This window comes from Oncorhynchus gorbuscha, linkage group LG08, assembly GCF_021184085.1.
Source record: "Oncorhynchus gorbuscha isolate QuinsamMale2020 ecotype Even-year linkage group LG08, OgorEven_v1.0, whole genome shotgun sequence".
In the NCBI taxonomy this organism is placed as follows: Eukaryota; Metazoa; Chordata; class Actinopteri; order Salmoniformes; family Salmonidae; genus Oncorhynchus; species Oncorhynchus gorbuscha.
The window spans coordinates 40,165,870-40,193,613 of NC_060180.1; the positions used below are offsets into that span (position 1 = coordinate 40,165,870).

A 27,744-nucleotide genomic window follows, 5' to 3' on the forward strand; every position below is an offset into this window, starting at 1 on the left:
TGTCAGTGATTGGCCCGTTCCAAGGTCACGTGTCGAGTTGCAGCGCTTTTTAGGTTTCGCTAATTTCTATCGGCGTTTCATTCGTAATTTCGGTCAAGTTGCTGCCCCTCTCACAGCTCTTACTTCTGTCAAGACGTGTTTTAAGTGGTCCGGTTCCGCCCAGGGAGCTTTTGATCTTCTAAAAGAACGTTTTACGTCCGCTCCTATCCTCGTTACTCCTGACGTCACTAGACAATTCATTGTCGAGGTTGACGCTTCAGAGGTAGGCGTGGGAGCCATTCTATCCCAGCGCTTCCAGTCTGACGATAAGGTTCATCCTTGCGCTTATTTTTCTCATCGCCTGTCGCCATCTGAGCGCAACTATGATGTGGGTAACCGTGAACTGCTCGCCATCCGCTTAGCCCTAGGCGAATGGCGACAGTGGTTGGAGGGGGCGACCGTTCCTTTTGTCGTTTGGACAGACCATAAGAACCTTGAGTACATCCGTTCTGCCAAACGACTTAATGCCCGTCAAGCTCGTTGGGCGTTGTTTTTCGCTCGTTTCGAGTTTGTGATTTCTTACCGTCCGGGTAGCAAGAACACCAAGCCTGATGCCTTATCCCGTCTGTTTAGTTCTTCTGTGGCTTCTACTGATCCCGAGGGGATTCTTCCTTATGGGCGTGTTGTCGGGTTAACAGTCTGGGAATTGAAAGACAGGTTAAGCAAGCACTCACGCACACTGCGTCGCCGCGCGCTTGTCCTAGTAACCTCCTTTTCGTTCCTGTTTCCACTCGTCTGGCTGTTCTTCAGTGGGCTCACTCTGCCAAGTTAGCTGGTCATCCCGGTGTTCGAGGCACTCTTGCGTCTATTCGCCAGCGCTTTTGGTGGCCGACTCAGGAGCGTGACACGCGCCGTTTCGTGGCTGCTTGTTCGGACTGCGCGCAGACTAAGTCGGGTAACTCTCCTCCTGCCGGTCGTCTCAGACCGCTCCCCATTCCTTCTCGACCATGGTCTCACATCGCCCTAGACTTCATTACCGGTCTGCCTTTGTCTGCGGGGAAGACTGTGATTCTTACGGTTGTCGATAGGTTCTCTAAGGCGGCACATTTCATTCCCCTCGCTAAACTTCCTTCCGCTAAGGAGACGGCACAAATCATTATCGAGAATGTGTTCAGAATTCATGGCCTCCCGTTAGACGCCGTTTCAGACAGAGGCCCGCAATTCACGTCACAGTTTTGGAGGGAGTTCTGTCGTTTGATTGGTGCGTCCGTCAGTCTCTCTTCCGGGTTTCATCCCCAGTCTAACGGTCAAGCAGAGAGGGCCAATCAGACGATTGGTCGCATACTACGCAGCCTTTCTTTCAGAAACCCTGCGTCTTGGGCAGAACAGCTCCCCTGGGCAGAATACGCTCACAACTCACTTCCTTCGTCTGCTACCGGGTTATCTCCGTTTCAGAGTAGTCTGGGTTACCAGCCTCCTCTATTCTCTTCCCAGCTTGCCGAGTCCAGCGTTCCCTCCGCTCAAGCGTTTGTCCAACGTTGTGAGCGCACCTGGAGGAGGGTGAGGTCTGCACTTTGCCGCTACAGGGCACAGACTGTGAGAGCCGCCAATAAACGCAGGATTAAGAGTCCTAGGTATTGTTGCGGCCAGAGAGTGTGGCTTTCCACTCGCAACCTTCCTCTTACGACAGCTTCTCGTAAGTTGACTCCGCGGTTCATTGGTCCGTTCCGTGTCTCCCAGGTCGTCAATCCTGTCGCTGTGCGACTGCTTCTTCCGCGACATCTTCGTCGCGTCCATCCTGTCTTCCATGTCTCCTGTGTTAAGCCTTTTCTTCGCACCCCCGTTCGTCTTCCCTCCCCCCCCTCCCGTCCTTGTCGAGAGCGCACCTATTTACAAGGTACATAAGATCATGGACATGCGTTCTCGGGGACGGGGTCACCAATACTTAGTGGATTGGGAGGGTTACGGTCCTGAGGAGAGGAGTTGGGTTCCGTCTCGGGACGTGCTGGACCGTTCACTCATTGATGATTTCCTCCGTTGCCGCCAGGATTCCTCCTCGAGTGCGCCAGGAGGCGCTCGGTGAGTGGGGGGGTACTGTCATGTTTTGTCATTTATTATCATGTCTTGTCCCTGTGCTTCCCATTCTATTCGTTTCCCTCTGCTGGTCTTATTAGGTTCTTTCCCTCTTTCTATCCCTCTCTCTCCCCCTCCCTCTCTCACTCTCTCGCTCTCTCTTCTCTCTATCGTTCCGTTCCTGCTCCCAGCTGTTCCTATTCCCCTAATCATCATTTAGTCTTCCCACACCTGTTCCCGATCCTTTTCCCTGATTAGAGTCCCTATTTCTCTCCTTGTTTCCCGTACCTGCCCTGTCGGATCCTCATTTATATTCACCGTGCTGTGTCTATGTTTTGCCCTGTCGTGTCGTGTTTCCCTCAGATGCTGCGTGGTGAGCAGGTGTCTGAGTCTGCTAGGTTCAAGTGCCTTCCCGAGGCAACCTGCAGTTCTCGATCAAGTCTCCAGTCTGTTCTCGTCTTTACGTGTAGTATTATGCTTTTTGTTTTGTAAAGTTTATTCTGGATTAAATACTCTGTTTTCGCCAAGTCGCTTTTGGGTCCTCATTCACCAGCATGACACACCATCCAAACCGTGAAACACGGGGGGTGGCAGCATCATGTTGTGAGGGTGCTTTGCTGCAGGAGGGGCTGGTGCACTTCACAAACAGATGGCATCATGAGGTAGGAAAATGTTACATTTTGTGGATATATTGAAGCAACATCTCAAGACATCAGTCAGGAAGTTAAAGCTTGTTTGCAAATGGGTCTTCCAAATGGACAATGACCCCAAGCATACTTCCAAAGTTGTGGAAAAATGGATTATGGACAACAAAGTCAAGCTATTGGAATGGCCACCACAAAGCCCTGACCTCAATCCCTTAGAACATTTGTGGGCAGAACTGAAAAGGCGTGTGCGAGCAAGGAGGCCTACAAACCTGACTGAGTTACACCAGCTCTGTCAGGAGGAATGGGCCAAAATCCACCCAACGTATTGTGGGAAGCTTGTGGAAGGCTTCCCAAAATGTTTGACCCAAGTTAAACAATATAAAGGCGATGCTACCAAATACTAATGGAGTGTATGTAAACTTCTGACCCACTGGGAATGTGATGAAAAAAACAAAAGCTGAAATAAATCATTCTCTCTACTATTATTCTGACATTTCACATTCTTAATATAAAGTGGTGATCCCAAGTGACCTAAGACAGGGAAGTTTTACTAGGATTAAAAATCCGGAATTGTGAAATACTGAGTTTAAATGTATTTGGCTTAGGTGTATGTAAGCTTCCGACTTCAACTGTACATTTGATATGAGTAATGTAAGATATGTAAATGTTATTAAAGTGGAATCATTTACATTGGCATTGTTTAAAGTGACTAGTAATCCATTTATTAAAGTGTCCAGTGATTGGGTCTCAATGTAGGCAGCAGCCTGTCTGAGTTAGTGATTGCTGTTAAGCAGTCTGGTGGCCTTAAGATAGAAGCTGTTTTTCAGTCTCTCGGTCCCAGCTTTGATGCACCTGTACTGACCTCGCCTTCTGGATGATAGCGGTGTGAACAGGCAGTGGCTCGGGTGGTTGTTGTCCTTGATGATCTTTTTGGCCTTCCTGTGACATTGGGTGCTGCAGGTGTCATGGAGGGCAGGTAGTTTGCCCCTGGTGATGAGTTGTGCAGACCTCACTACCGTCTGGAGAGCCTTACGGTTGTGGGCGGTGCAGTTGCCGTACCAGGCGGTGATACAGCCCAACAGGATGCTCTCGATTGTGCATCTGTAGAAGTTTGTCAGGGTTTTGGGTGACAAGTCAAATTTCTTCAGCCTCCTGAGGTTGAAGAGGCACTGTTGCGCCTTCTTCACCACACTGTCTGTGTGGGTAGACCATTTCAATTTGTCTGTGATGTGTACACCCAGGAACTTAAAACGTTCCACCTTCTTCACTGCTGTCCCTTCCATGTGGATAGTGGAGTGCTTCCTCTGCTGTTTCCTGAAGTACCCGATCATCTCCTTTGTTTTGATGATGTTGATTGAGCACAGAATACAGTGAAGTTAGATTAAACAATATTAGTGATATTATGTCTTGAATATTCCCCATTTTAGCCTATACTATTAGAAATGTGTGGGGCGTTATTTAAAGGAGAAGCTTTAAGTTTGAGGGCACACAAAGACTGAAAGTATTGGTGGCAGGCATTTGCCAGAGGATAAAAAATTAGAGCCTTAGAAGTTAGTCAATACAGAATAGTGTGGTTTGAGATGCTGTTAAATTAGACAGTAGTCTTGAACATACACTTTTACTGTATATCACATTTACAGAGAGCAGACAGGGCTTTCCACAGACATGCAGGATGCTGTGTTCATGTACTGTAAGGAACACTCCCTATGGAGACTGCAGACAGCCTTTGTTGGTTAGGTGGCTAGAGCCTGGATGTAAACTGAACTCAAAATCTAGGACAATCATATCTCCTGAAATTAGAGTGGCTGTAGGGTTTCTCTATTCTCTTCTTTGAACCACTGGTGGTGTCTGATACATGCACACAGACACAGACAACAAAGGCTGCAGTGTCTCTGTCTCTGCATCTGTCTCAGGTAGCACAGGGATCACACTTGGGCTGGGTTCTAATTGTTGAATAGCTTTATATCTCATTATCCTGTGTATTCCCAGCAAACATGTCCACATTGGCACAATGTTGGCCTGAGGGTATGCTAAAATGTTGGCCCATGTAGGCTGCCAATATTGGGCCAATTCGCCTTTTTTCATCGACTCCACGTAGGCATTGAGTGTGGCCCAGTGTGGCCCAGTGTTGGCAGCCCATATTAGGTGAAGACAGCCCTCACTTTGCCTGAACAAAGCTTTTCCCAGCAAACATACCCACATTGGCCCAATGCGGACCAAAATATTGGCCCCATGTAGGCTGCCCACATTTAGCCTATGCTCTTTTTCTATTTAATATGAATGTATTTATTTATATAATTTATTCATTACAATTTAGTTCAATGCATAAATTGCATAGTTTTCAAACCTTAAAGTTATATAAGGAACATGATACATTGTATCAGAAATACAACCAAGTTGTTACTATCCTACATATATTTTTACAAAAGTGTATTTGGGTGATATTTATCATATACAGTGCATTCGGAAAGTATTCAGACTCCTTGACTTAAAAACATCCCCACAGCATAATGCTGCCACCCCCATGCTTCACCGTAGGGATGGTGCCAGGTTTCCTCCAGACATGATGCTTGGCACTCAGGCCAAAGAATTCAATCTTGTTTTTTTTCAGACCAGAGGATCTTGTTTCTCATGGTCTGAGAGTCCTTTAGGTGCCTTTTGGCAAACTCCAAGCGGGCTGTCATGTGCCTTTTACTGAGGAGTGGCTTCCATCTGGCCACTGTACCATGAAGGCATTTGGTGGAGTGCTGCAGAGGTGGTTGCCCTTCTGGAAGCTTCTCCCATCTCCACAGAGAAACTTTGGAGCTCTGTCAGAGTGACCATTGGGATCTTGGTCACCTCTCTGACCAAGGCCCTTCCCCCCCTGATTGCTCAGTTTTGCCACTGTGTTCTTGAGGACCTTCAATGCTGCAGAATTTTTTGGTACCCTTCCCCAGATCTGTGCCTCGACACTATCCTCCATGGACAATTCCTTCAACCTCATGGCTTGGTATTTGCTCTGACATGCACTGTCAACTGTGGGACCTTTATATAGACTGGTGTGTGTCTTTTTAAATCATGTCCAATCAATTTAATTTACCACAGGTGGACTCCAATCAAGTTGAAGAAACATTTTGAAATTGAGCTCAGGTGCATCCTGTTTCCATTGATCATCCTTATCAATGGAAACAGGATGCACCTGAGCTCAATTTCGAGTCTCATAGGAAATGGTCTGAATACTTACAGTACCAGTCAAATGTTTGGACACACCTACTCATTCAAGGGTTTTTCTTTATTTTTTAAACTATTTTCTACATTGTTGAATAATATTGAAGACATCAGAACTATGAAATAACAGGTAGTCACTTGGAATGCATTTCAATTAACAGGTGTGTCTTGTTAAAATTGTTAGAAGTTAATTTGTGGAATTTCTTTCCTTATTGCGTTTGAGCCAGTAAGTTGTGTTGTGACAAGGTAGAGGTGGTATACAGAAGATAGCCCTATTTGGTAAAAGACCAAGTCCATATTATGGCGAGAACAGCTCAAATAAGAAAAGAAAAATGACAATCCACCATTACTTTAAAACATGGTCAGTCATTCTAGAAAAGTTTAAGAACTTTGAAAGTTTCCTCAACTGCAGTCGCAAAAACCATCAAGCGCTATGATGAAACTGGCTCTCATGAGGACTGCCACAGGAAACGAAGACCCAGGGTTGTCTCTACTGCAGAGGATAAGTTCATTTAGAGTTATTGTACCAGCCTCAGAAATTACAGACCAAATAAATGCTTCACAGAGTTCAAGTAACAGACACATCTCAACATCAACTGTTCAGAGGAAACTGTGTGAATCAGGCCTTCATGATTGAACTTCAGCAAAGAAACCACAACTAAAGGACACAAATAATAAGAAGAGACTTGCTTGCGATTTTTGGTTTAAACCGCCGTGTCTGTGAGGTGAATGGATGATTTCCACATGTGTGGTTCCCACCGTGAAGCATGGAGGTGGTATGATGGTGCTTTCCTGGTGACCCTGTCGGTGTGTCCAAACTTTTGACTGGTACTGTATGTATGTAAGGTATTTCTGTTTTTGTTCTTTAAAAATGTCTAAAAACCTGTTTTCACTTTGTCATTATGGGATATTGTGTGTAGATTGCTGAGGATAAAAAATAAAATAAAAAGTTAGAATAAAGCTCTAACGTAACAAAATGTGGAAAAAGTAAAATGGTGTGAATACTTTCCGAAGGCACTGTACACTGTATACATCACATTTGACCCGTAATAAGACTCTCCAGTTAATGTGATGAAAGTGTGTGATGTGTGATGACCTGAGGTGGTGGGCCGGGTACAATAGAGCATTTCTGAGAGGATAAAAGATGTCCTTGAATACAGTGTCACAGAGATCATGCATCCATATACAGTAGATGGCATCAATGTTCTCCTCGTCGGACAAGTTTGAGATAGATACCAAACATGGCTGCAGTAGTATTACATATTCCAATAATCAGTCCGCTTGATACTGTAACAGAAAGACATTTTGGCCCCTCTGCAGGGGCAGGGCTGACTAGCCCCTCAAGGATTTTGTTGGGCCATTTGAGATGGGGCCAGAGGTGACAGACAGCAGATAGTTCAGGGCTGAGCCTACAAAGAAAAACTGTTGAATTTCTCATATGTCAAATGCACTTATTTAAGTATGTTTAAAGACTTCATCATTGGTAGTGTACAAGATGAAAACTTTTTTTTTTTACATCACACAAGACTTGAACTGGAATGACACTCTAAGTGACGGTTGCACAAAACGAACTGTATGCAAACCCAAATATTCTAATGAGCCCCCTTCCAGCTGGGCTTGGTGTGGGCTAGCCTGTGTTGGGTTGCACAAAACAAACTGTATGCAAACCCAAATATTCTAATGAGCCCCCTTCCAGCTGGGCTTGGTGTGGGCTAGCCTGTGTTGGGCTTGGTGTGGGCTAGTCCCTGTTGGTCTTGGTGTGGGCTAGCCTGTGTTGGGCTTGGTGTGGGCTTGGTGTGGGCTAGTCCCTGTTGGGCTTGGTGTGGGCTAGTCCCTGTTGGGCTTGGTGTGGGCTAGTCCCTGTTGGGCTTGGTGTGGGCTAGTCCCTGTTGGGCTTGGTGTGGGCTGGCCTGTTTTGCTATGGTGTGTGCTTGCCTATGTTGGTCAGGGGTGGCCTAGCTTGTGTTAGGAAGCGTGTAGGCTAGCCCATGTTGGGCTGATGTGGCATTGTTGTGGACTAACCCATATTGGGCTGGTATGGGCTTGGTGTGGGCTAGCCTGTGCCCCAATCTGAATACCCACATGGGGCCAATGGGGTCATGTTTTCTGAGGCCCTTCCTATTCCCCTATGTGTCATTTTCTAGTTTTCTTTGTCTCCTTGCCTATTTTACAGTCACCTCTTCACCTCACTGTCTCTATGGAGGTCCGTGTAGGAGTGTAGGAGCCAAGTGTTTTAGCACCTGCTCAGTTTGTGACCATGAGAGATGAAGGCCAGAGAACAACTCATTAGGGAGCTGGCCGGACAGACAAATGAAGAACCCCAAGCCCAGGGGATCCCACCCCCTCTGAGCCCCCCGTCTGTCAGCCCCCCTGATAGCCCTCCTGACAATGCCCCCACACCCACTGAAGACATACACAAGTCACAGATTGTACTCCTTTTGTACTCAAATGGGAAATATATACAAGAAAATGAACTTTTTCCCAAACACACTGTCACTAAACTCTGGTGTCCAAACACCCAGCACACCCTAGACCTTCTGTGTGGGGACAACCTAGGGTCACTCAGCCACATAATAATACACACAGGCACAAATGACCTGAGAGCATAGCAGGAAAGGGTGGCCACAGCACTCAAGGAAGTGATTGAAAAAAGCTTATTCTACGTTCCCCTATGGACAAGTGGTTATCTCCACCCTGCTACCACGAAAAGACTTCCACCCTGATACCATACAGCAGGTAAACACAAGTATTGCCTGTGACTGTGCCTCAAAACCAAATGTTTACCTGGCCCACCACTCCACCCTGGACTAGAACAGCCTCTATGACCAGATCCACCTATAGGCAGCAGTGCCCACCACTCCACCCTGGACTAGAACAGCCTTTATAACCAGGTCCACCTATAGGCAGCAGTGCCCACCACTCCACCCTGGACTAGAACAGCCTTTATAACCAGGTCCACCTATAGGCAGCAGTGCCCACCACTCCACCCTGGACTAGAACAGCCTTTATAACCAGGTCCACCTATAGGCAGCAGTGCCCACCACTCCACCCTGGACTAGAACAGCCTTTACATTTACATTTACATTTAAGTCATTTAGCAGACGCTCTTATCCAGAGCGACTTACAAATTTTATAACCAGGTCCACCTATAGGCAGCATGCCCACCACTCCACCCTGGACTTGAACAGCCTTTAGGACCAGGTCAACCTATAGGCAGCATGCCCACCACTCCACCCTGGACTTGAACAGCCTTTAGGACCAGGTCCACCTATAGGCAGCAGTGCCCACCACTCCACCCTGGACTAGAACTGCCTCTATGACCAGGTCCACCTATAGGCAGCAGTGCCCACCACTCCACCCTGGACTTGAACAGCCTTTATAACCAGGTCCACCTATAGGCAGCAGTGCCCACCACTCGACCCTGGACTTGAACAGCCTTTAGGACCAGGTCCACCTATAGGCAGCAGTGCCTACCACTCCACCCTGGACTAGAACAGCCTCTATGACCAGGTCCACCTATAGGCAGCAGTGCCCACCACTCCACCCTGGACTTGAACAGCCTTTAGGACCAGGTCCACCTATTGGCAGCAGTGCCCACCTTCGCCAAGACCCTAAAGGACATCACCCATCAACCGCAGCCCCAACACTTCACACAGAAGCAACGGATCAACAGACACTCTGCCCAGACCAGCGGAACCACAGCACCACCAGCCACACCCCCACTCCAAGCAATCAACCCCCCCCCCCAAACCAACCATGCTCAAACCCCTTATAGGCTCCCTCAGATCAGACCTATGCCCTTCCTGCCCACCCCATGCCCCCCACACCCGCAAAGAGGGCCTCAACATGAAAGTCACACATAAGCCCAGGCCGTGAGTAGGCATACAGTCCCAACCCCCATGCGTACACTAGCCCAAGCCAATGGCATGTACCAGCTGCTCAGCAGGCTCTGCTCACAGTTACTGGTCTGAGGTCAAGCCATACGACTAACAACATTGGAAACTTTTTGGAACACAAAGCCTTCACCATCTCATCCTGGCCTGAGGTCATCTGCCTTTGGCCTAAAGAGCAGGAACTTGGACTTCTCCAAAGAAATTAGAAATACAGACATTGCCATGCTACAGGAAACATGGTATAGAGGAGATGGACCCACTGGTTGCCCTCTAGGTTACAGAGAGCTGGTAGTCCCATCCACCAAACTACCAGGTGTGAAACAGGGAAGGGACAAATGCATTTCAGCATTTAAGTCAAATAAAAAAACATGAGCTGGCGCACACCCAGAGAACATTATTTTATGTTGAGGTGCTGACTTAACAGCGAATAAACTATAAGCTATAACAATAAAGAGAGTCGCGCACTCATCAAGAAGGCACAGTGATGCCGAAACGTTGGTGATTTACCCAATAAATGACATGTAGTTTATATATAGTGTGTGCGACTCTCTTTATTTTTATAGCATTTAAATTAACCCAGGGATTTACACTGAGTGTACAAAACATTTGGAACACCTTCCTAATATTGAGTTGCACCCCCCTTTTGCCCTCAGAACAGCCTCAATTTGTCTGCATGAACTACAAGGTGTCGAAAGCGTTCCACAGGGATATGCTGGCCCATGTTGACTCCAATGCTTCTCACAGTTGTGTCAAATTGTCTGGATGCCCTTTGGGTTGTTGACCGTTCTTGATATACATGAAAAAGGGAAAGGAGAGCCGCACACTCTAGGAGCTCAGATGCAATAATTGAATAACCAACGTTTCAACAGACAAGCTGTCTTCATCAGGGTATAATGACCATTCTTGATGAAGAACCCAGCAGCGACACACTCAAAGCGGTGCGCATGGCACCTATTACCATTCCCCGTTCAAAGGCACCTATTACCATACCCCTTTCAAAGGCCCCTATCACCATACCCCGTTCAAAGGCACCTATTACCATACCCCATTCAAAGGCACCTATTACCATACCCCGTTCAAAGACACCTATCACCATACCCCGTTCAAAGGCACCTATTACCATACCCCATTCAAAGGCACCTATTACCATACCCCATTCAAAGGCACCTATTACCATACCCCGTTCAAAGGCACCTATCACCATACCCCGTTCAAAGGCACCTATTACCATACCCCATTCAAAGGCACCTATTACCATACCCCATTCAAAGGCACCTATTACCATACCCCATTCAAAGGCACCTATTACCCCGTTCAAAGGCACTTTTGTCTTGCCCATTCACCCTCTGAATGGCACACATAAACAATCCATGTCTCAATTATCTCGAGGCTGAAAAATCCTTCTTTAACCTGACTCCTCCCCTTCATCTACACTGATTGATGTGGATAAAACAGGTGACATCAATAAGGGATCACCTGGTCAGTCTGTCAGGGAAAGAGCAGTGTACAAATCTGTTTCTTAGTGTTTCACCAAGACAGTAAATGTTGTACTACATAAGGTTTTCAGGCATTATGTTCTGAGTCTAATTATTCTATCAAAGCTATATTTCATACCACACTTTTTCAATCCAAAAATAATCAATCAATCATTAATCACTCAATCCACGTGATCTCTCTAGGTCCAGTGCTATGATCCAGAGGCAGACACCTGGGCGCTAAGGACAAGCATTCCCATCGCTAAGCGCTGCATCACGGCGGTCTCCCTGAACAACCTGATCTATGTGTCAGGAGGTCTCACCAAGTCTATCTTCTGCTACGACCCTGCGGAGGACTACTGGATGCACGTGGTGCACACCTTCAGCAAACAGGTAAGGATTTCATTTATGGCACAGAGACACTGGAAATTCTGTTTCATTTCGACTTCAGAGCTGCTATGAGGTTTTGCACTTAACAATGGTCTATGAAAACACATACAATGTTGACCTTACATCCTAACTGGAGCTTTTTGATTTCACAAAAATAAGTTGTTTTTGTTTTGTCAAGCCCCCAATAAGTCAACCGTGGTGAGGCATATTTCGCTGACTCTCTCGCTCTCTCTCGCTCTCTCTCTGTCTCTTGCTCTCCCCCCCCCCCCTCTCTCTCTCGCTCTCTGTCTCTCTCTCTCTCTCTCTCTCTCTCTCTCTCTTCTCTCTCTCTCTCTCTCTCTCTCTCTCTCTCTCTCTCTCTCTCTCTCTCTCTCTCTCTCTCTCTCTCTCTCTTTCTCTCTCTCTCTCTCTCTCTCTCTCTCTCTCTCTCTCTCTCTCTCTCTCTCTGTCTCTGTCTCTGTCTCTGTCTCTGTCTCTGTCTCTCTCTCTGTCTCTCTCCAGGAGAGCTGTGGAATGTCGGTGTGTAATGGGAAGATCTTCATCCTGGGTGGGCGGGGTGAGAACGGCGAGGCCTCTGACTCCATCCTGTGTTACGACCCGGCAACGGGCATCATCACCGGCGTAGCGGCTATGCCTCGCCCCATCTCTTACCACGGCTGTGTCACCATCCATCGTTACAACGAGAAGTTCCACCACCGGCCCTGACCCCACAAACACACACACAAACACACAGGCTTGTACATAAACATGCTTTAAAAGACATTCACTCACACAAAAAGACTCTTCAGACACGCGCTCTCTAAAAAGGGTGCAGATAGACATGCACACACTGTCAACCCTTTTATTTCCTCTCTCAAGAAGCAACTAATTTAGAAATTCAGACCACAGCCCCAGTTTCAGTTGAACTTGTTTCCTTATTGTCCCATGATGCTGGTATTGTGGTATTCCTGCTATGCTACTCCAGATCCATCTATGCCTGCCAGTTGACTTTGTTAGGGTGGTTGTTCAATGGAAAACCAAACCATAGACTGGCTGGTATGCCACCAGACACCACTATGTCTGTGTTTAGATAGAGCCTTGATGGAGCCCGTGGCAGGATCAGATCAGAGCAGGCAGACATGCGCCAGGGTTGACATTTTGTCGGCCGGTGATTTTCAAGCAAATAACTGCCGGTTTCATGGTAATTGACCGTTAATTAACATAAACACATTTAGCATCTCCTGGCTTCCACTCATAGCCTACAAGCCACTGATGCAGACCTTTGGAATATATACATTGTTTAAAAGTCTTAATAAATCCATTTAATATGGCCTACACCTTCACAATTAATCCGTAATTTATTTTAGACAGGTCTAAAGAAACATGATATGAAGAAACCACCATTCTCAAAAGTGACCGCAAATGTGATTATGATTGTAATGCTTCATTATCTTCCCCAAACTTGGAACTCACAAGCAGCCTATGTATGTCAGTTATTCTCCACACCGGTTGTAAAGGGGATGCATGTGCTTAATTCTAAGAAGTTAAACGGACCACTTGAGTTGTAATACTAACCTTATCAAAACATATAGGCCTATGGGCTAGGCTACATTAGGTGTGATACTAACCTTATCAAAACATATAGGCCTATGGGCTAGGCTACATTAGGTGTGCGACTATCATTTGAAAAAGTCGACAAAAAAAGGCATGCACTGTTTCTTGTCTTACTGGTCACACTGGGCCTCATTCACAAGTGATAATACACCATTCACAAGTGATAATATTGTTATCAGACTATTCTTAATTTGTTATCAGACCATTCTTAATTTTTGTCTTTACTGTACATATACTAAATAATATATGTGTGAAATTAGTTTTGATTTTGAATGAACCATTATCATACACTTGTCTCAACAGGGGCGGGGGAAAAATATGTGTCATCTAGGCACTTAAATAGCGAATGGAGGACTCTTTTCCCTGGTTAATTTTCATGCCTGCCAGGTAGGCTGTACTCCTGTTGTAAAGAGCAGCAATGTGCTTAATATTAGGAAGGTTGAGAAATAAATATAGTAGGCCTAGTCTATAGAAAACTGATGGGAGCCTCCTCTTTTTAGTAGAAGCCATCACTCTGTTTTCTCACACAATTGCATAGCCTATAGAAATGTTGCGCAACGTGAGCTCATGGTCTCTCATGAAGTGTTTGATTTGATTTTCCGATCACATTTGCATTGATGTTAGAGTGATTATAGGGACAATAGAGTGCTGAGTACCAGGCAGTTAGCAAGTTTGGTAGGCTACTAATGACCACCAGCTGCATCAGAGCGCAGTTTTGGAGAAGCCTAGTTACCGTGACTAAACAGTCACGTGGAATTTGACTGCGGTCATGACTTGTGAACGGCGGTACAGCGGTAATATGGTCACTGTAACAGCCCTAGACATGCCTAGCAGCAGTGAGTAGGCCACATGCATTCTTGTGCCAGTAGCAGCTCCTCATCTCCTCTTCCTAAGAACCAGAGATAGTCTCCGAGAGCCCCAATTGTGCACTTTTACTATTATACTATTATATCACAATGTAAATATGATTTTTTTTCCTGTTATTTTTCCTGTTATTACTGTATCAGTAAATGCTATTTGCTTTCATGTGACGTATGTGGTATGTGAGTGGGGTGAATGGAGCCTTTCAGCGCCTCGTACTGGTCTGCCTGCCATTGCTGTGGGTCCCCACAAATAGCACAACTATAATATGTCAGATCAAGATCAACACAGGGAGAGAAAGAGGGGGAAGGGGGGGGGGGTAGAGGAACATGCACTACGTTATTGCTCTATATTGGATGACTCTCAAGGGGAGAAGTGATTGAAGGATGTAAATGCAGAGTTAGGCATTTGGCCCATATCAAATCCCTAAGGTGATGTTTTGAACTTGCTTTCATGGGAATCCTGAATTTGAGTTATGGATTGATGAATTTGTATAGCCTACAGTACTTGTGTACAAGATGAGGGCTAGTTCCACCTAGAGAATGCAATCCTTTGTGCCTGGAATAAGACAATATTGGATTCAAATCTGTCTTTCTGATATATAGGAAACAAAATTAAATTAAAGTATGTATGATGTGATATTCAAATCTCTCTTTCGCCTTGGTTATTTTGTTTCTTTTGAAAATTAGCATGGACTGTATGTCGGACTGTAATTGCTGGCTTGTGTAAATGAAGCATCAATAAAGTTATTCTCTATACTGAACATGGTGTGCAGTTCTTATATGGCATATTGCAATACAATACATTGGGGCAAAAAAGTATTTAGTCAGGCACCAATTGTGCAAGTTCTCCCACTTAAAAAGATGAGAGAGGTCTGTAATTTTCATCATAGGTACACTTCAACTATGACAGACAAAATGAGAAAAAAAATCCAGAAAATCACATTGTAGGATTTTTAATGAATTTATTTGCAAATTATGGTGGAAAATAAGTATTTGGTCACCTACAAACAAGCAAGATTTCTGGCTCTCACAGACCTATAACTTATTATTTAAGAGGCTCCTCTGTCCTCCACTCGTTACCTGTATTAATGGCACCTGTTTGAACTTGTTATCAGTTTAAAAGACACCTGTCCACAACCTCAAACGGTCACACTCCAAACTCCACTATGGCCAAGACCAAAGAGCTGTCAAAGGACACCAGAAACAAAATTGTAGACCTGCACCAGGCTGGGAAGACTGAATCTGCAATAGGTAAGCAGCTTGGTTTGAAGAAATCAACTGTGGGAGCAATTATTAGGAAATGGAAGACATACAAGACCACTGATAATCTCCCTCGATCTGGGGCTCCACGCAAGATCTCGCCCCGTGGGGTCAAAATGATCACAAGAACGGTGAGCAAAAATCCCAGAATTACAAGGGGGGACCTAGTGAATGACCTGCAGAGAGCTGGGACCAAAGTAACAAAGCCTACCATCAGTAACACACTACGCCGCAAGGGACTCAAATCCTGCAGTGCCAGACGTGTCCCCCTCTTAAGCCAGTACATGTCCAGGCCCGTCTGAAGTTTGCTAGAGAGCATTTGGATGACCCAGAAGAAGATTGGGAGAATGTCATATGGTCAGATGAAACCAAAATATAACTTTTTGGTAAAAACTCAACTTGTCGTGTTTGGAGGACAAAGAATGCTGAGTTGCATCCAAAGAACACCATACCTACTGTGAAGCATGGGGGTGGAAACATCATGCTTTGGGGCTGTTTTTCTGCAAAGGGACCAGGACGACTGACCCGTATAAAGGAAAGAATACTTGTTTTCCACCATAATATGCAAACAAATTCATTCAAAATCCTACAATGTGATTTGCTGGATTTTTTGTTCTCATTTTGTCTGTCATAGTTGAAGTGTACCTATGATGAAAATTACAGGCCTCTCTCATCTTTTTAAGTGGGAGAACTTGCACAATTGGTGGCTGACTAGATACTTTTGTGCCCCACTGTATAACATACCATAGTTTAAAAACATCAGTGGCAGCAATACTATGGTATAGTGCAAATGTAGTAGATAAAACAAGCCATACATGTTGGAAGTGGGAAACTATGCTGTCTTATAAGCACAGTGATCAGAATAATGTAAAGATATTTACCTGCCTGACTACCACCCCCACTTACCTACAGACTGGAGCAGAGGAATTACACTAGTATTAAACACTATACAGACTATTACAGTGGTGTTTACCTGTCAATCATCTAAGGGAAGTTGCCTAGGGGAGAAGTTACACGGAAATGCCTTATCACATTTCAATCACATTATGACAGCAAAATACAGTGCATTTGGAAAGCATTCAGACTGCTTGACTCTTTACACATTGTGTTACGTTACTGCTATCATGTTTCAGGTAAGTCCCAGATGCAGGAACGTCGAACTAACAACAGTTTATTAATCTGACAGGTCAAGGGTAGGCAGGGGGTCAGTAATCCAGATAGGTGGGTTAAAGGTAGAGGACAGCAGGCAGGCTCAGGGTAGGCAGGGGGTCAGTAATCCAGACAGGTGGGTTAAAGGTAGAGGACAGCAGGCAGGCTCAGGGTAGGCAAGGGGACAGTAATCCAGACAGGTGGGTTAAAGGTAGAGCACGGCAGGCAGGCTCAGTGTGGCAAGGGTCAGTAATCCAGACAGGTGAGTTAAAGGTAGAGCACGGCAGGCAGGCTCAGGGTAGGCAGGGGACAGTAATCCAGACAGGTGGGTTAAAGGTAGAGGACGGCAGGCAGGCTCAGGGTAGGCAAGGGGACAGTAATCCAGACAGGTGGGTTAAAGGTAGAGGACAGCAGGCAGGCTCAGTGTGGCAAGGGTCAGTAATCCAGACAGGTGGGTTAAAGGTAGAGCACGGCAGGCAGGCTCAGGGTAGGCAGGGGTCAGTAATCCAGACAGGTGGATTAAAGGTAGAGGACAGCAGGCAGGCTCAGGGTAGGCAAGGGTCAGTAATCCAGACAGGTGGGTTAAAGGTACAGGACGGCAGGCAGGCTCAGGGTAGGCAGGGGTCAGTAATCCAGATAGGTGGGGTACAGGTAGAGGACGGCAGGCAGGCTCAGGGTAGGCAGGGGTCAGTAATCCAGATAGGTGGGGTACAGGTAGAGGACGGCAGGCAGGCTCAGGCTCAGGGCAGGCAGAAAAACCGGGAAAACAGGAACAATCGAGAGACAGGAACTGAAGGAAAAACACTGGTAGGCTTGACGAAACAAAACAAACTGGCAACAGATAAACAGAGAACACAGGTATAAATGCACAGCGGATAATGGGGAAGATGGGCAACACCTGGAGGGGGGTGGAGACAATCACAAAGACAGGCGAAACAGATCAGGGTGTGACAACAGCCTTATTCTAAAATGGAATAAATAATTGTTTTTACTCATCAATCTACACACATTACCCCATAATGACAGAGCGAAAACAGATTTTAGAAATCTTTGCAAATGTATTACAAATAAAAACAGAAATGTTATTTACATAAGTATTCAGACCCTTTCCTATGATACTCAAAATTGAGCTCAGGTGCATCCTGTTTCCATTGATCGTCTTGGTGTTTCTACAACTTGACTGGAGACCACCTGTGGTAAAGTGAATTGATTGAAAAATTAAAAGAGAGCTGCACACTCTAGGAGCTCCGATGCAATAATTGAATAACCTAATAACCAACGTTTTGACAGACAAGCTGTCTTCATCAGAGTATAGACAGCTTGTCTGTCGAAACGTTGGTTAGAGATTGCTAAATTATTGCGTCTGAGCTTCTAGAGTGTGCGTCTCTCCTTATCTTTTTCAAGTATTCTACTCCACTAGCCAGCACCTCACCATAACAGGTGTGTGTTTCTTTGGCCTCCAAATTCAATTGATTGGATATGTGGTGGAAAGGCACACACCTGTCTCTATAAGTTGACAGTGCATGTCCGAGCAAAAACCAATCCATGAGGTCAAAATAATTGTCTGTAGAGCTCCGAGACAGGATTCTGTTGATGCACAGATCTGGGGAGAACCTGATGGTCACCCTGACAGAGCTCCAGAGTTCCTCTGTGAAGATAGGAGAACCTCCAGAAGGACAACCATCTATGCAGCACTCCACCAACCAGGCCTTTATGCTAGAGTGGCCAGACGGAAGCCAATCGTCAGTAAAAGGCACATGACAGCTCACTTTGAGTTTGCCAAAAGGCACCTAAAGGACTCTCAGACCATGAGAAACAAGATTGTCTGGTCTGATGAAACCAAGATTGAACTCTTTAGCCTGAATGCCAAGCGCCACATCTGGAGGAAACCTAGCACCATCCCTACGGTGAAACATGGGGGTGGCAGCATCATGCTGTGCGGGTGTTTTTCAGTGTCAGGGACTTGGGAGACTAGTCAGGATCGGGGAAAGATTAAATTAGCAAAGTACAGAGAGATTCATGATGAAAACCTACTCCAGAGCGCTCAGGACCTCAGACTGGGGCGAAGGTTCACCTTCCAACCGGACACTGACCCTAAGCACACAGCCAAGACAATGCAGGAGTGGCTTCGGGACAAGTCTCTGAATGTCCTTGAGTGGCCCAGTCAGAGCCCATACTTGAACCTGATCGAACATCTCTGGAGAGACCTGAAAATAGCTATGCAGCAACGCTCTCCATCCAACATGACAGAGCTTGAGAGGGTCAGAAGAGAAGAATGGAGAAACTCCCCAAATACAGGTGTGCCAAGCTTGAAGCGTCATAACCAAGAAGACTCAAGGCTGTAATCGCTGACAAAGGTGCTTCAACAAAGTACTGAGTAAAGGGTCTGAATATTTATGTAAATGTGGTATTTCAGTGTTTTATTTTTTTATAATTAAAAAACAACAACTGTTTTTGCTTTTTATTTATGGGGCATTGCTTGTAGATTGATGAGAGAAAAAAACGAACTATTTAATCCATTTTAGAATAAGGCTGTAACGTAACAAAATGTGGAAAAGCCGAAGGGGTCTGAATTACCTTCCAAATGCGCTGTACATCTGAAAACAACTAAACAACAACAAGGATGCTAAATACACCAATATTCTGGAGAATAATTCCACTACTTTGGAAAATGTTTATTGTGGCTTCATACTTTATTCATGGGTTTCTGGTTTGTTCTTGGCAATTTCACATTAGGCTACACATGTGAACGTATATGTTGCTAAACCAAGATGATGTTTCACTTAACGGATGTTTACTCTCATGGGGAACCATCTGTTGTGCTGGCAGTCTGGTGGTTGGCTGTGGATCTGTTGGGGCAGTGTGCGAATTGGAGTGGGTCCAGGGTGTCTAAGATGATGGTGTTGATGTGTGTCATGACGAGCCTTTCGAAGCATTTCATAATTACAGATCACACATAGTCATTTAGGCAGGTTACCTTGGAGTTATTGGGAACAAGGACAATTAGTGGCAGTTTGAAACATGTTGGGATTACAGATTATTATTATTTAAAATAAGCATACCACTATTGCCCAGGATTCAATTCCTTTTATTTGTATTCTAATGTTGAGGCATTACATCAAAACCTCAGACATTTTTAAAAACAGTGTCTCAAAGGTTTATGAAGATCAATTTGTATCTATGACATCTTTACAATTAACCTGACTGCGTGATCTAATAAATTCAGTCTGTGATGCAGACATTTGGCACCGGTTTGTGATTCTTCTCACATCTCATCTCACCCACATGCACTGTTTCAGGGCATATTTATACAATATTGTTAGGGTTACTGTACCACACAGATGTGGAACAAGCCAGATTGTTTTCTATTTGATAAACAAATAAATCAAGTAGGATATGGTCTTGACATTAGAAACCCTTGGCCACTGTATAGTGTGTTTACAAACTATTTGAAGTGGGTATGACTCGTCTTTTGAGGGAAAGCAAAGGGCCAACAAGAAAAGTAAAGATTTTTCAATAACTTCTTGATTGTGTGTGATGTGTTTTATGACATTGGTTACATTATTTTCCTATTTCTTCAGTATGAAGTTAAATTATTATAAGGATACTGTACAGTGTAAAGCAGGTCACTGTATTCAGTGCAGTCTGGATTATGATTCTGTTTTCTAGTGCCCCCCTCTGGTTCATCGCAGGAATCGCAAGGCCCATCTGTTTGCAGGCGAATGCCATGGGGCTAGCTCGAGACTCTACAAACCAAGCAAAACATTAACAAACATAGATAGCTAGCTTTGAATGAAAACTCACTTTATATAGCAACGTCCGCAGAAAAGTAATTATTAAACTACAGAAGCGGGCGTATCGGCTTGCTTGCAAACAGAATCACAACACACGTTCAGCTAGCTAGTTAGCCTGCTAGCAACTTTCTCCAGCACGCCTCCCAGTTCCTGCACCACGAGCGTGAGGTAGGGTAAACTGTCGACCATTGGGGTATGTTGTGAGAGTGGGCAAACTATTCCAATATAATGTTATCGTAATGGGTAAATGTACCATAGATGACTGCATTGTCAAGTTTGGTAGCAAAGTGTTTTCACAAATCACCGGTGTACCACGAAACAATGCTAGCTAGCTGCTCGCTAATAACGTCGGTACTGTAGTTCAAAGGCCTTTCTAGACATCAGGGTCGAGTAGCAGAGTGATCCGACTTGCTCCATGTTATGCTAGCTAGCATTTAGCACCTACATAGCTATGCTTAATGCTACATTTTTGCATAGATCTCCAGTTAGATGGCTGGCTAGCTAGTTAGTTAGCTAACTATCTAGATATATGCTACATTAACATCGAGCTAGCCACTGTACATATAATTTAGCAAAGGTCAAAATCTATAACCATTCAATAGAATGCCATGTTTTGTGGGGTTTGTTGTTGGAAACGGGCAATGTTTTTTATTTTCTGTTTGCACTTATTCCCCTTTTGACATATTATACTAGCTAACATGCTAGGCTAGCAGGTGCAGTGATTTCATACATTATTGTTTGTGAACTGCACAAATACCATGTAGGGAAATGTAATAAACGTATAACAAGCTAGGTTGTTATTAGATTACCTGGAATAATATTGAGAACTCAGCAATTGTTGTTGCTACAAGATAAAAAAGCTTACTGCCAGCATCTTCTCCATTTTAGTTAGTGATAAATATATCTAGCATATATCATAGAGCAAGCAACAGGGGCATGGTTACCAGAGCACAGCGGTTGAATTTACACATTGCCGTTGCCTATCTCTATCTCTCAGTCAATCATGTCAGGCATCAAGAGGAAGATTGAAGACAAGGACCCAGACTATGAAGACATCTCACAGGTTCAGGAGAACAAGCGACACAAAGTAGTGGAACAAAATGGTAAGACTGGAAGTTCTACAACTCATGCTATTGTACTATTAAAACCTTCCTGTACTTGTGAACTTCGGCTGTATGGACAATTGCTGGTTCACAGTATCTTTAGGATGATGCTAAAATGTGACCTAGCTCACTCTGTCTGCGTTTTCATACTTTTTTGAAACTTGCCAGCGAGGGAAGCTACGGTGCAGAAGATTGAGGCCATTATCAAAGACCAGTTCTCTTTGGAGATGAAGAACAAAGAACATGAGATCGAAGTGATCGGACAGGTAACTGTTAACCTCATCTACTGAATGAGTATCATGTCACCATACGTGAATCATATCAGAACCATGAGGGTACAAAAGTACGAACACCTTAAATGCATGCAAAGACAAACACTCTGTTTTCATGTGTATTACCTTTAATTGTGTGTAATTACAATGTACAATATAGAGCTGGGATGATAAACAAAAAATTACTGACATCGAAATCACCTTCACTTACCAAAGCATTTTGCTCAGTAATTTACGGTGATTTTGTTGTCCAACGGTCCTGTAGATTGTTCCACAACCATAATTTGGTCAACATTAATAGCCTATGCATTATGTTGATTCCTGCTATGAAATGATCTGCCTGTCCCTGTTTTGGCTGCTGTGTGAGCAAGCCACTCTCACTTCCTCTCCCCACTGTGCGCACAGAGGAGGAGGGAGAGATGCATTGGGAAAAATACATTTTTCAAGGCAACTACTGTTCTAGTTAGAGAGAGTAGAGGCACAGCTTTCTGTGAGTATATCATGTACAGTTGAAGTCGGAAGTTTACATACACCGTAGCCAAATACATTTAAACTCAGTTTTTCACAATTCCGGACATTTAATCCTAGTAAAAGTTCCCTATCTTAGGTCAGTTAGGATCACCACTTTATTTTAAGAATGTGAAATGTCAGAATAATAGGAGAGAGAATGATTTATTTCAGCTTTTATTTATTTAATCACATTTCCAGTGGGTCAGAAGTTCACATACACTCAATTAGTATTTGGTAGCATTTCCTTTAAATGATTTAACTTGGGTCAAATGTTTCGGGTAGCCTTCCACAAGCTTCCCACAATAAGTTGGGTGAATTTTGGCCCATTCCTCCTGACAGAGCTGATGTCACTGAGTCAGGTTTGTAGGCCTCCTTGCTCGCACACGCTCTTTCAGTTTTGCCCACAAATTCTCTATGGGATTGAGGTCAGGGCTTTGTGATGGCCACTCCAATGCCTTGACTTTGTTGTCCTTAAGCAATTTTGGAAGTATGCTTGGGGTCATTGTCCATTTGGAAGACCCATTTGCGACCAAGCTTTAACTTCCATAACATCATTTTCCGCTCTCATGATGCCATCTATTTTGTAAAGTGCACCAGTCCCTCCTGCAGCAAAGCACCCCCACAACATGATGCTGCCACCCCGTTCTTCACGGTTGGGATGGTGTTCTTCGGCTTGCAAGCCTCCCCCTTTTTCCTCCAAACATAACGATGGACATTATGGCCAAACAGTTCTATTTTTGTTTCATCAGACCAGAGGACATCTCTCCAAAAAGTACTATCTTTGTCCCCATGTGCAGTTGCAAACTGTAGTCTGGCTTTTTTATGGCAGTTTTGGAGCAGTGGCTTCTTCCTTGCTGAGCAGCCATTCAGGTTATGTCGATATAGGAGTCGTTTTTACTGTGGATATAGATACTTTTGTACCTGTTTCCTCCAGCATCTTCACAAGGTCCTTTGCTGTTGTTTTGGGATTGATTTGCACGTTTCGCACCAAAGTACGTTCATCTCTAGGAGACAGAACACGTCTCCTTCCTGAGCGGAATGACAGCTGTGTGGTCCCATGGTGTTTATACTTGCGTACTATTGTTTGTACAAATGAACGTGGTACCTTCAGGTGTTTGGAAATTGCTCCCAAGGATGAACCAGACTTGTGGAGGTCTACCATTTGTTTTCTGAGGTCTTGGCTGATTTCTTTAGATTTTCCCATGATGTTAAGCAAAGAGGCACTGAGGTTGAAGGTAGGCCTTGAAATACATCCACAGGTACACTTCCAATGGACTCAAATGATGTCAATTGATGTCAATTATCAGAAGCTTCTAAAGCCATGAAATCATTTTCTGGAATTTTCCAAGCTGTTTAAAGGCACAGTCAACTTAGTGTATGTAAACTTCTGACCCACTGTTATTGTGATACAGTGAATTATAAGTGAAATAATCTGTCTGTAAACAATTGTTGGAAAAATTACTTGTGTAGATGTCCTTACCGTCTTGCCAAAACTATAGTTTGTTAACAAAACATTTGTGGAGTAGTTGAAAAACGAGTTTTAATGACTCCAACCTAAGTGTATGTAAACTTCTGACTTCAACTGTATTTCTCACCTGTTAATATTGAGTTCATGGTGCTAGGGTTGGGCGATGTCAACCTTTGTCCTATCGTGATTATGTACCCTTAAAACATAGTGATATATAATAATAATTATGGTAATAATAATACATTGGACTTATATAGTACTTTTCAAGGACCCAAAGTCACTTTACAATTTTAGAAATGAGAAAGAAAAAACAAAATAGGAGTCAAAACTAAACATGACTAAACAATACATGAATATAGAGAGGGGTGGGCTCAAAGAGGGGAAAGAGTGTGTTGTGTTAGTGTATGGGGAGGGTTGGGATTTGGATATGAACCCGGTATGGGGTTAGGATACCATCCCGGTTTAGGGTAAGATGTAGGGTAAGGGTTTGGTTAGGGTGCTGCTCAGTATGGTGAAGAGAGGAGTGTATTTTTTTTGGTGGGGGGGTTAAGGGTATACGGTGCACTTGGGAAGTATTCAGACCCCTTCACTTTTTCCACATTTTGGTACCTTACTGCCTTATTCTAAAATGGATGAAATCAAACATTTTCCTTATCAGTCTACACACAATACCCCATAATGACATGAAAAAAAAACATTTTTGTTGTTGTTTTTTGCAAATCTCTATAGCACATTTATTGAAATAGGCTACAGCAAATAGGAATATGCAAATTACTCACAATGTCACTTGTGCACTGCGAGACTCAGTCAAGTTCAAATCCATATTTTCTTTGTAAACAACAGGTAGCCTAACAGTGAAATGCTCACTCACAGGCCATTCTCAACAATGCAGAGAGAAACATATAGAAAATAATACACAATGAGTAACGATCACATCACAGTGTCGTCACCATCGACGATGGCTGTCAATCATTGTCGATAGACAATTTTATTGTAATATCGGCCAACCCTACATGGTACCCCTTTACTACCTGAGTAGGCTATGTAGCATGGTGTTGATACGCCCGCGGAGCTGAGCAGAGCATGCCATTTGTCAATAATAGGCCTACATCAGTTAGGCCCAGTGCTTGAACGTTTTTGTCAGACATTGTATTTATTGATAGCCATGTAAGCTAATTGATTCATCTATCTAGCAACAAGATCATATTTCGAGTAATCAGCCTATCTAAAGAGTTCCCTCCCACTTCCTCAGGTGGTGAATAATAGGTGTAGCCTAGGTCAACATGCACAAAGATGTCGGACAATTCATCTCCGCAGAGACAGAAATAAGTTGGATCATTTTGGATCCTGTTTAGACAGGTTGCACATCCAAATATCAATCATGTTTTTCCTGGATATGTACCTTTTGAGTCATAGGCTACCATCTCAGTTGTCTTACTTGGCACTGGAAAAAAAATTGTCTAGACCCCTGCCGCTAATGCAAAGTAGTAACTGTCCATAAAAAATAGTGTGTTGTATTTGTTGGTATCGAGCAAAATAGTTACATTTATTGCGATACAAATTTTTGTCCATATCTCCCAGCTCTAATACAATACTACTTTATTGTCCATATGTTACAGAGAACAATGGAAATGTGTCTTCTCCGTTCTTAACACCCTCAGACAGCAAACATCACACATACAGTTGAGATGAGCGCATGGTCAAGCTGCAGTGCAGCGCCCCTGGATGGAGAGCAGGTTGTGCGGTTAAGGGCCTTGCTCAAGGGCAGCAGCCATCCATTTGCCAGATCAATTCCACCCTTTTTCCAAGGCCCGGCCTAGGAATCAAACCGGCCACCTTTCGGCTACAGGTCCAACTCCTTAGCCGCTTGGCTACTTACATGTTTAAACTGTAGGAGAAAGGTTAATTAAACGTTTATACTGCAGGAGAAAGTTTCAGTGTTGCTGTTCATTTGTCTGTTACAGCGTCTGAATGAGGCCAGGCGAATGATGGACAAGCTCAGAGCCTGTATCGTGGCCAATTACTATGCCAACGCTGGGGTGCCCAAGCTCCAAGAGGTAAGGTTGTTTTAAGTCTAATTTCTTATTTTTACCTACTTTGTATTCAACAACTATAAATCCTACAACTTCCTCTCCTTTCCTACGTTTACCAGCAGGCATCCAAGAGCGACCCGGCGGTGCTGAACCACCCGGCCATCAAGCGTTTCCTGGAGTCACCCTCCCGCTCCTCCTCCCCTCTCAACCAGGGCTCGGACGCCCACTCCCTGGGGCCCTCGGAGTCTGAGTCCCTGTCCCAACAGGGTGAGGGGCCGGATAGGGATGGGGAGGGGGCCTGGAGAGAGGACAGGGGCAGGCAGGAGCGCAGGCCGGGCCGCAACACAGGGAAGGTGAGTGGACTCTGGAGTCTGAAGTGGCTTCCTCTCCCCGTCTCCTTTCCTTCATCTGTAGTGATCTGAAAACCCTATAAGCAAATTGCATTCACCCATCCTGTCTTTTCAGACCTATGCAGATGAGGCAAAGGAGCTGAAGAGAGGGAGCACTGTACCCTTGGGAAGGCAGTCATATGATGACCCTCATGGTTATTACTGCAGAGGTAAAAGGCTTCTGATACAACCTCTAACATTAATACTATGACTGTCTCCTTTGTTGTAGGACACGTTTGGCATCCCGTCGTCAGGTGTGCTGTCGTCAGACGGGGGGGAGCAGAGGGTGACCTACCACACTACAGGAGATGAGGCTTCCCGGCTCTACATAAAGAAGACCATCGTGGTGGGAAATGTCTCCAAGTACGTGAATGACGTTATCAATGAGTGTCACTTTTTTTACTCAGTAGAATCTGAGAGCTTTTCAAGGCAGTGGTCCCATTCATTTTTTTGACACAGTGAACTTTCTAAATCATTTCACAATGTTTCTAGTCCTTTGTGACAGATACAGGAAGACATGAACAACAGCAGTGTGTTGCAATCCCTTGTTATACAGTTGCAGGGTTGCAAACTCATCACTTTTAGGCAACATTTTCCGTTTGGATGTCTAAATAGGTCATCCACATGAATCGTGTAGATCCGTAAAAAAGTGCGCAGACCCAAGACTGTATCGCCCATTGACCAATCAGAGAGACAGATTTTCTCCCGTGTCATCACTAAATATAATGGTGTATCTTTCTGATATCCACATTCATGACTGAGCACAGAATGCATCCCTACGCGGTCTACAAATACCAGTGTAGAGCGTGATGTCAGATATTTCATATCAGAATGAGTGCTTCATCCAATATCAGGTGTGACAGCTGTGAGCAGCCATCCACATCCCCTAACCAGCCCTTAGTCTACTCAGCTGCTTCTCTCAGTCTGTTCTTTCTGCACATCTCTATCAGTTTTAATGTTAATTAGCCGTGAGCAGCCATCCACATCCCCTAACCAGCCCTTAGTCTACTCAGCTGCTTCTCTCAGTCTGTTCTTTCTGCACATCTCTATCAGTTTTAATGTTAATTAGCCGTGAGCAGCCATCCACATCCCCTAACCAGGCCTTAGTCTACTCAGCTGCTTCTCTCAGTCTGTTCTTTCTGCACATCTCTATCAGTTGTAATGTTAATTAGCCGTGAGCAGCCATCCACATCCCCTAACCAGGCCTTAGTCTACTCAGCTGCTTCTCTCAGTCTGTTCTTTCTGCACATCTCTATCAGTTGTAATGTTAATTAGCCGTGAGCAGCCATCCACATCCCCTAACCAGCCCTTAGTCTACTCAGCTGCTTCTCTCAGTCTGTTCTTTCTGCACATCTCTATCAGTTGTAATGTTAATTAGCCGTGAGCAGCCATCCACATCCCCTAACCAGGCCTTAGTCTACTCAGCTGCTTCTCTCAGTCTGTTCTTTCTGCACATCTCTATCAGTTGTAATGTTAATTAGCCGTGAGCAGCCATCCACATCCCCTAACCAGGCCTTAGTCTACTCAGCTGCTTCTCTCAGTCTGTTCTTTCTGCACATCTCTATCAGTTGTAATGTTAATTCGCCGTGAGCAGCCATCCACATCCCCTAACCAGGCCTTAGTCTACTCAGCTGCTTCTCTCAGTC

The 27,744-nt window shown here is 44.6% G+C and overlaps 2 protein-coding genes across 3 annotated transcripts in view; both read left to right on the forward strand.

Annotated features, from left to right (window-relative positions):
• LOC124041650 (kelch-like protein 24) overlaps positions 1-14,161 on the forward strand; it is a 63,819-nt gene extending 49,658 nt beyond the window's left edge. For both annotated transcript variants that reach the window (XM_046359468.1, XM_046359467.1), the window contains 2 exons: positions 11,479-11,667; positions 12,166-14,161. In XM_046359468.1, coding sequence (XP_046215424.1) covers positions 11,479-11,667; positions 12,166-12,369 — 393 coding nt within the window. In that variant the 3' untranslated portion in view covers positions 12,370-14,161. The remainder of the gene's footprint in view (positions 1-11,478; positions 11,668-12,165) is intronic.
• Positions 14,162-20,205: 6,044 nt separating this feature from the next.
• yeats2 (YEATS domain containing 2) overlaps positions 20,206-27,744 on the forward strand; it is a 66,413-nt gene continuing 58,874 nt past the window's right edge. Inside the window, 6 exon segments of the mRNA XM_046359469.1 lie at positions 20,206-20,491; positions 21,321-21,426; positions 21,595-21,692; positions 25,641-25,733; positions 25,832-26,062; positions 26,328-26,461. Of these exon segments, the coding sequence (XP_046215425.1) occupies positions 21,327-21,426; positions 21,595-21,692; positions 25,641-25,733; positions 25,832-26,062; positions 26,328-26,461 (656 nt within the window). The 5' untranslated portion in view covers positions 20,206-20,491; positions 21,321-21,326.